This window comes from Antedon mediterranea, chromosome 1 (assembly GCF_964355755.1).
Source record: "Antedon mediterranea chromosome 1, ecAntMedi1.1, whole genome shotgun sequence".
In the NCBI taxonomy this organism is placed as follows: Eukaryota; Metazoa; Echinodermata; class Crinoidea; order Comatulida; family Antedonidae; genus Antedon; species Antedon mediterranea.
In genome coordinates this window covers 29,161,438-29,171,618 of record NC_092670.1, presented here as the reverse complement: position 1 = coordinate 29,171,618, position 10,181 = coordinate 29,161,438, and the positions used below count along the sequence as shown (strand labels likewise).

At 34.1% G+C, this 10,181-nt stretch overlaps 1 protein-coding gene across 1 annotated transcript in view; it reads left to right on the top strand.

The window, feature by feature from the left end:
- The first annotated feature begins 117 nt into the window (after positions 1 to 117).
- The window catches only part of LOC140063625 (uncharacterized), a 30,231-nt gene continuing 20,167 nt past the window's right edge, over positions 118 to 10,181 (top strand). Inside the window, exon 1 of the mRNA XM_072110048.1 lies at positions 118 to 352. Coding sequence (XP_071966149.1) covers positions 200 to 352 — 153 coding nt within the window. The 5' untranslated portion in view covers positions 118 to 199. The remainder of the gene's footprint in view (positions 353 to 10,181) is intronic.

The window sequence follows — 10,181 nt, the reverse complement described above, 5'->3', positions numbered from 1 at the left end:
ATTCTTTTTTTGACAAACCAAATTGTATCTGTCGCCCTCTGTAATAAAATGTTTGCATCAGTGATTTTAGGATGGGACGTAAGTACTCTATACAGTTGAGTACACACCAGGAAACAACAACCACTATTTGGAAGTGACGATCGGGCTGACATTTTAAAGTCTTCCAAATGCTATAGGGTAAAACTGGCTTTATTTTAGGATGAATTCTTCAGTTTTGAAGCCAGTTTTAGGACTAGCCATACCAGGTATCTATTTAGTATATAGATATCAACAACTAAGGAGTGAAAAACAAGAAAAGAAAGATAAGCGGAAAATCACCGAAAAGGAGTTAGATATTCTGAACAGGAAAATTGTAAGTGGGAATATGTTATTGTTGATTGTTTACATTTTGTTGACATGCTTTTAACTGGAAGTCAACATACTAGGGTGGTACAGTATAACCTTTCCATGGGGACACCCCTATTAAAGGCACATATACGTTTCTGTGAAACAAATGAGAGGCAATGATACGTTTTAACGCTACAACCAACCCTATATGATTTATGAATTTGGGAGATTCTCAGATTACATGCAAATTAACATGTTTGATGTCACTATAGACAACATCAATTAACATTTGAAAATATTAAAAATGTTGTATGAAACATAGGATGATACAGTAATGATCGACGATAAATGGATAAACATACATTTTTCTTACATAAAACAAAAGAAATTCGAAAAGTTTTCAATCTAAATAGATATACATGTAGATAGCCATTCATGCTGTCTTTGATAAAAATATTTGTTTTAATCCAATCAAATGACGTCATGATACAATATTATTGCTCTTGTACTGATCAATACGTCATCTGATTGGACGTTTAAAAATATTATTTTCATCAAAGGCAGCAGATGGTTATCCTACAGTATAGTCATATGGTGAACAAGTTTTAGATTTTTAGAAAAGATCCATATTTATCTATTTATCATCAATCCTTATCGTCCTTAAGTGTAAATGGGCCTTAACTAAAAATTGGGTTTTTAAAAAAAGCAGGAATTAAGATTCAGCTATTGGTCAATTACATCTGACCTTTACTGTTTCCCTTTCACTTTTCATTTTTTAATAACCCGTTGTTTCTCTGTAGTCTGCATAGATTATTATACAATCATAATAAGGACAGGTAGCGGTTTTGAGTTGAAGGGTTAAATATAAGAACCCAACAAACACTTAAGACACTTTACCTTTTATGTTTTTACGATCTAATTTAAGATCACAAACTACATTTTTGTGTAAAAATAAATATTATGTGTGCACCTATTGTGATAATTTTTTCATATTTAAACAGTTACAAATCTTTAAGCGCGTCAGACAAAAATACATTGCGCAAGGATTGATATTTTCATATTGCTTATCTGCAATGTGAAAGGAAAATAAATAAAGAGAGTTAACTTTTCAGTGAAAATACCGGGTCTTCCCCAATTTGTAAACAGATTCTGACAAAAAAGGATAGACAATTACTTCAGCATAGACAATGTCTGACCAGGGAGTAACTCCCTGGTCTGACCTATACAGTAGCTGGTGTACAATGTTCGTACGTTATCGCTCTTACCGACAGCTAGGCCTACAAAACTAAGCTAAGACTGTCTGTGAGAGAACATTCAACACAGTTTTTCTCTTCTTATCACTAATTAACCAATAGAACATACATAAAAGATAAAGAATGACCTGGTTTAATGTTTTTTAAGTTATACAGTATATTAATTTTTTTAATAAAGAAAAAAATACAATGTGATATAGAATATTGAAGCGTAATTCAAATGCATTTCATATCTTTGTTTTTTAATTATTTGTATTAAAAAATATTGTGTTGGTTTCATTTAATATATTAATTTTTTATTATACTAACAATAAATAATAAATATATTTAAAATGAAAACCAAAGTAATCCAAAGTAATATTTTTTTAATATAAATACTTAAAAAACAAAGATAAATGCATTTGAATTATTTTTCTGCATATTATACTCCAACATGACCAATGCAGAATGTTGAAATTGGATTGATCTACCTAGTAGGTCATAGAATGCATCAATTGCATGGACCATTGATTTGTTGAATCAACTGTCAGAGTCTGTAATACAAAACACACTGTATCGGTAAGGTTTATACAAAATATAATGAGAATTGCCACTTTAATTAAATTCTCGCACTTTATGCCTATAATTTGTTTTACCCTATCCTACTGTGGTTTGAGGTTAAATGAAGGTATATAATCTGTCCTGTTATAACATAATAATCATATACACAGAGATGAAGAAGGAGCCAGTTTATACTGTGAGCTAATAACAATTATTAAAATAGTGCAATGGCACAGATCAATTTTTTTTTAATGGAATGTTTTCGAGCAAACTTTGAGCTGAAGGCCAGATAGACCGTCAAACTCTGAGCACATATATATGGTTATTTTTACTTTTTGAAATAAAACAACACTGTAATTTTTATAAAGACCAATGTATTATCAATAAACATTCTAAAACGTGACCAATTCATTCAGGTACAAGAGGACTTTTCCCCCTGTGACTCCGTGGTCATCATCACTTTACTAAAATAAGAACCATTAATCAACTAAAATGAAATGAATTAGAGTTCCTGGTAACGAAATATTGTTTTTGAGGGTCTGTTTCTGCTGAAAAAATAAAAATAATCGATTTTTCCCGAAGTACCACAAACCACAGAATTGACCACGTTGCAACTGAAAATGTTCTTAGATGTTAATCGGTTATCTGGTAATCGCTTTTTAAAAATCACATCATCCATTCCCACAACGCAGTTCAAGTTATGGAAGGCCAATGAGAGTTGGTTTGTTTACATCCTATCGCTGCCTATGTAGGATTAAAAAATGTCACTCAAGGATTTACGCCATTTGTTTGGCTTACGGGAATGGATTATGTCTTTACCGGCATTTGTTTGGCAACATTTGTCCCTAATGGCCGCTCATACTTTTTTGTGGTTTTTTGAGGAGACCCATTTCTGCTGCAACTTATTCTCTGTTATTCACACACTGATTAAGTAGTTAATTGTAAAATGGCCCTGGAGAAAAAGTTGTGTTTAAGGCTATGTTCAGACCCATAGCGTTACACCGTTTTAGCGTACAACGTTACTAGCAAGGTCACATTACAAAGCGCAGAGAAAAGAACGAGGTGTTCAGACCCATAGCGTACGATTATCGTTACAACGGAAGTGCGTCGTTCAGGTTGTTTCTGTAATGTTACTTGTTTATTTAATAAAGATAGGTAGTAGTCGTGACTTGATTAGTGTTTCATTTATTACATCTCAACCATCTTGGTTCTCCTACATCAAGTGATGCCATGAGGCATTGCTCACTCAACTGTACACTAACTATAGAGGGCTCACTCTATACTTACAATATCATAGCCTTAACTATATGCTATCATTACATCTCCCTTTTTTTTTTAAATTAAAAAGTTAATTACTGTTCATCTAAATCTACTAACTAACAACACTCTAACAATATCTTTTCCTTTGTTCACAAAACAAAAACTATTACATCTTTCTTCTCTTACATATATATCCTAACAATCTTTATTTACAAAACCTCAACAGGCAAAAGCTCTTTCCTAACATACATACAGTACATTACATATAATGCTGTTTATGTTGTGCTCAGAGGTAGACTATTCTGGCACACAATTTAGGGGTTATTCTGCCCTTAGTTCACAAATCTAGTTTTATCAATTGTTTTCTGTTGCGTTTAGGGTAGCGACGTGTTTCTTGTGTGGTGTTTGGTTCTATTATATGTGATGTCTGTGAATCCTGCGAACTTGTTACTTTAATGATATCTCTGCGATTGCGTCTATAATATTTTCCATCGCTTTCAACTGTGTATGATCGTGGACTTTCTTGTCTCTCAACGATTGTTGCTGGTTTCCACTGACAATCTTTTCGCACATAAATTCTATCTCCAACTTTAAGTGTCTTTAGCGGTTTTGTTCCTTTGTCGTAATAGTTCTTTTGTTTTGCTTTGTTTTGTTTTAATTGTCTCATGTTGTTTGTTACTTTTGGTTTCAGCAGTTTCGTAGACGTTGGTAAATGTGTTTTTGTTCTACGGCCCATTAGCATTTGTACTGGTGATGGTAATCCATCTCTAGGTGTATTGCGGTAACTTAATAGCGCTAAATATGGATCTTGTTTATCTTCTCTCGCTTTTTTGAGTATCATTTTTGCGGTTTGAACTGCTTTTTCGGCTCTTCCATTTGCTTGCGGATAAAATGGGGATGCTGTTGTATGTTTAAAATCATACACTTTGCCAAAATTTTGAAATTCCATTGACGCAAATTGTGGTCCATTATCAGAAATTACTTCTTCTGGTATCCCATGTCTAGCAAATTGTTGCTTGCAAAATTTTATAACTGAGCTAGATTTCGTGCTTTTTAACATGTTTATTTCGAAATATCCTGAATAATAGTCTACGATTATTAGGTATTCCTCAGCTTCTAGTGTGAATAGGTCCATGCCCACTTTCTGCCATGGTCTTGATGGTATTTGATGGGCTACCATTGGTTCTTTTTGGTTTTTCATTCGGTGTTTTAGGCATATTTCACATTTTCCTACTGTGTCTGTCACTTGGGCATTTATTCCTGGCCAGAAGATTAAATCTCGTGCAAGTTTCTTTGTTTTTTCAATACCTTGGTGACTAGCATGCAATTTACTCAACATCAGTTTACGTTGTGTCGCTGGTATGATTAATCTGTTATTTTTGAATAGCATATCTCCTTCTACTAAGATTTCATCTCTATAATCCCAATATGGTTTAACATCTGGTTCTAGGATAGCTTTGTTCTCTGGCCATCCATTTATTACTACGTCCTTTAATTTACTTAAAGCTGTATCCTTTACTGTTTCATTCTTTATTTCTACTAGTCTTTCTTTTGTCATTTGTAGGTTCTTAATCATGTAAAGCGGAATGCTAAACTGTTCTGTTTCTATATCTGGTAGATGATTTCTACTCAATGCATCTGCTATATACAACTCTTTGCCTCTCTTATAAACTAGTTCCAGCTTGTATTTCTGTAGCTTTAATAACATTTTCTGTAGTCTTGGTGGTGTTAGTGCTAGTGCTTTTTTCATTATCGATTCTAGGGGTTTATGGTCGCTTTCTACGATAAATTCTTTGCCATACAAATATTGATGGAAACGCTCACATCCAAAAACTACAGCTGCTAATTCTTTCTCTATCTGTGCATATCTTGTTTGAGGCTCTGTAAACGCTTTTGATGCAAACGCTATCGGATGTCCATCTTGCAATAATACTGCGCCTATACCTGTGCTTGATGCGTCAACACTTACTGTCACCGGTTTCTCTACATCATAATATTGTAAAACTGGCGCCTCTGTTACTAAGCGCTGCAACTGTCCAAAACTAATATCATGTTCTGCTTGCCATTGCCACATAGTATTTTTCTCTAACAGTTGTCTTAATGGTTTGGTTACATTACTTAAATTTGGTATAAATTTACCAAGATAATTTATCATTCCAAGAAACTGTTGTAACTCTTTCTTATTATTAGGTTTGTGCATTTCTTGTACTGCTTTAACTTTTCTCTCATCTGTTTTTAAACCTTCAGATGTTAATGTGTGACCAATGTATTTTACTTCATCTAATCCAAATTTACATTTTTCTGGGTTTAATTTTAAATTTCTTTCTTTTGTTCGATTGAGAACTTTCTCAAGTCGTTCGTCATGTTGTTTCTTATCTATACCCCATACTAAAATATCATCCATTATGACTTCTGTACCTTCCAAATCTTCAAACATTTGGGTCATTACTCTTTGAAAAATCTCAGGGGCTGACTTAATACCAAAAGGTAATCTAGTGTATCTATACCTTCCATTAGGACTATTAAACGTACACAACCTTGAACTATCCTCATCTAACTGTATTTGCCAATACCCACTACTGGCATCTAAAGTGCTGAACACTTTTGCATTAGGTAGCTTAGTTATTACTTCTTCTATCGTTTTCATTGGGTAATGCTGTCTTTCAAGAGCGTCGTTCAAATTTTTTGGATCTATACATATACGTACACTATCTTTATTTTTTTTTTTAACTACTACCATACTGCTCACCCATTGGGTAGGGTCATTTTGTTTCACTATTACCCCTTTACTTTCCATATTATTCAACTCCTTTAATACTTTCTTTCTTATTGGAATAGGTACTGATCTTGGCGGATGAATTACCGGTTTTGCATCTTCTTTTACATGCAACTTTTGTACACCACCAATACAACCTAAACCTTTAAATACATCGTATTTAGATTTCAAATCATTGTAGTCACTATTAGTTTCTATTCTTTCTACTCTCTTCACTAAGTTTAGTCTTTCACAAGCCTGCAGTCCCAATACAGGATGAACTGCTTTATTCATGACTTGGAACTCTAATTCATAGTATTTATGTTTGTTTTCACAGAGTAGTGTTACTTTACCAACTGGTCTTATCTTTTCACCAGAATATGTTATAAGCCTTGCATTTGTTTTATTTACTGGAATCTTTAATTCTTGTACTATACTTTCTGTTATCACATTACACTGAGCTCCAGTATCAATTTTCAACTTTACTACCTTATGTTTGCTATCACTGTTATAGATCTTTAAATTTACAGACCATTCTTTGGTGTTATCTTTATTCTCTAATGTATCCATTAGGAACTCTTCATCACTATTTGTACTATCACTATCTATTTCTTCTAGTACTTCTATTTTTTTTTTCTTAGGCCTATATGGCTTTCTTTTATCTTTACTCCTACATTTTATAGCAAAATGATTATTTCTTCCACATGATTTACATTGTTTGCCATATGCTGGACAATTTTTATACTCATGAGTTTTACCACATTGCCTACAATCCCTTATAACACCAGTTTTATTGTATGAACTACTAGCAGCACTACTACTAGCTTTTTTGTACTTATATTCTGTTTTAAGCTTATTTATTTCACTCTCTTCTATCACTTCACTGTTGCCCGTTTTTGATGCATCTTTCATTACACATCTTTGTTTGCGGCTAATCTCTGCAGCTTGGCATATTTCTACTGCTTTCTGTAGCGTTAAATCATTTTCACGAAGTAACCTCTCTCTTACAGTATCACTTCGAATTCCTACTACTATTCTGTCCTTTATTAAGCTATCATGTAAATTATCAAATTCACACGTTCTTGCTTTACTTCTTAAATCAGTTATGAATTGATCAAACCCTTCACCTTCCTTTTGTATTCTTGTATTAAACTTATGCCTTTCATACGTTATGTTCCTTTGGGGCTCAAAATGTGCTTTAAATTTCTGAAGAATTACCTCTACATCTTCAGCATCTTCGTCAGCTGTAAATACAAATGTGTTGAATATGTCTAGCGCCTCCTCGCCTATTACATGCAATAGTGTACTACACTTTACCTTTGCTGGCTTTCTATCTAGGCCACTAGCTGTAATGTACAACCCAAAACGTTGACTCCATTTTCTCCATTCTTTTGCCATATTATTACTGACACTTACTTTCAAAGATTCTGGAGGTTTTAATCCATTCATTCTGACACCATGTAATGTTACTTGTTTATTTAATAAAGATAGGTAGTAGTCGTGACTTGATTAGTGTTTCATTTATTACATCTCAACCATCTTGGTTCTCCTACATCAAGTGATGCCATGAGGCATTGCTCACTCAACTGTACACTAACTATAGAGGGCTCACTCTATACTTACAATATCATAGCCTTAACTATATGCTATCATTACAGTTTCTAGTTGCATATTCATGTGCTCTTACCCATGTGTTTTCATCATTATTTCCACTGTATATAGGCCTAGATCTCAGCCCTACAATTATGACAAAATTTGCCGTAAATAAAACACACCTCAGCATTTATTGAAGAAAAATATAGTAAAGTCAAATTTCTGTTTCTATTGTTTTTATTTTGTAGTAAAAAAAACATTTTCCCCAGGCTCGTGTTACGAAAATGAAGCAGGCCTCCTAATGATGAAGAAAAAATAGATTGTGATTAGTCTATTCAGTCCAGTCAAAGATATATATTCTTTGGTCCAGTCCTTAACTTGCTAATAAAAAAGACACAGCTCCCCTTGTTTGTTTACTGAATTTTGGGGGTTTTCAGCATTAAACTTGTCCAGTCTAGTCTGCCTTTATGAATGAGTGACTTGATGTCCCACGCTAGTCTTTAGCTTGAATGAAATGCGTGAATGGCTCTAGGCCTAGCTAAGCCTAAAAGCGGACGGGATCGTAGTTCCTATGTTTAAATACAAGGTGCATGTATTTATGTCATTTGTTAAAAAATAATAATGGTAATAAGTTGATAGTGGTTTGTAGCCTTTGTAACAGTTGTATTTGTAGTCTATTTAGGCCTTATTTTATTTTGGCCTTTTTGTTTGAAATCCATCTCACACATTGACGATACAAGATGTCAGTCTAGGTCAAACCTTGTTTCGCATCATAACAGGAAACGTTCTGATTGGATACAACGTTGACTTACAGTAGCGTCATACTCTAAAACGGTACTATCAACCGTTTTCCACTGCAACGCTACAACCGTTGTACGACGCGTTCAGACACACATTCTTTTAGCGTCGTACGCTAAAACGGTCTAATGCCATGGGTCTGAACAGGGCCTAAATCAATCAACATAATACTATGTCCATCAATCAATAATACTAACCAAAACTAAATGTCCAGTCAAGGAAATGACCTTGAACTAACTCATAAATGTCCAATCTTGTGGATTTCAATTAAACATGATAATCAGGAAGATAAACATTTTAAATACAAGTACAAGTTGTAGGCTCTCTCTAATCATAAAGAACCGATTTTTAAAATGTTGACTCTGAATTTTGATGAAGAAGAGGACAAAATATCTTTAAATTGTGGCTGTGCATATAGCAGTGTACTCACCACTGCCAAGTACTACTGTCATCATTATAATATATTGTACACTAGTATTCCTCCTGCACATAATAAAACAAAACAATATTAAAAGCTAAAACAAAAATTTTAAATCCAGCTTATATAATGGATTCTGTTCATCCCGTAAAATCAGGATTGTCGTCATGACATTTGAATTACCTTATTGATGATGTAAATTTGTAACGTTCGCAAACTTAAAAACAATGTCGACTGATTATGAGTCATGCATACTGATTATGAGTCATGCATACTGATTTAGTCTGGGCTCCAGACGGAGTTTTTTTTTAATATTAGTAAAAATATAAATATTTTTGCACATATGGCGTTTCATACGTGTATTACTTGAGTTTGGATACTCCGTCTGGGGAAACACGCAAAAGTCACGTGGTTTGACACCAAGAATTCTTGGTGCATAGATTATCCGGTTGACTAGTTTCAGCTGCATGCGATTGGCTACTCACTCGTACACTGTTTTAATATTCATGTTTCAGAATTTCAAAGACTCAACAACTAAGAAGGTACGCATGTGCTATGTTACGTTTAGACAATGTGTACTTGGGTACATTAATGAAAGTTTCTGAAGGCTAGAAATGATTTTATACCGTATGCCTAGTAGTAGTCTGGTAAACATTTGATGGGATTTTTCCCAAGAAAACTCGTCTTGCTTCTCCGCAAATCAAACATTGAATGGATCATTATTACGCGGAGATAATTTGATTTAATTCCCACCCAGACCCTGTCCTGTTCTGTGTAGTGGTGTACAACTCCCTGGACTGGTGTAGCCCTGTCTGTTGTGTGTGAATCCTGTTGTGTGCCGGTGGTGGTATGTAGGCCTACCTTATTGGTGTTTTATTTGGCAGGTCATACGTGCGAGTTGAGTAGGACCTACGAAGGAGGCCTAGGCTAAGGACTAAACAATTAATAAACAAAACAACTTGGCAACACGATTTCATATTTCAACAGTCTCGATCGTACATTCAGCACTGTACGTACTCGATCTTTTTCATTTTGAAACAAAATGATCATTGGTTGATTCGAAATCCATATTTACATACCGCCCGCCCCATAAAGCCAAATACGGTATGATAACCTACGTCATTCTTATTGGATGTTTGCTGTCTGCAAATCGATTTCTATACGTGTTTCACAAGTCTGTATTTTCAGACAAAAATCGCGGTCGAAATAAAAACAAATAAATAAAAATAAAAAACAA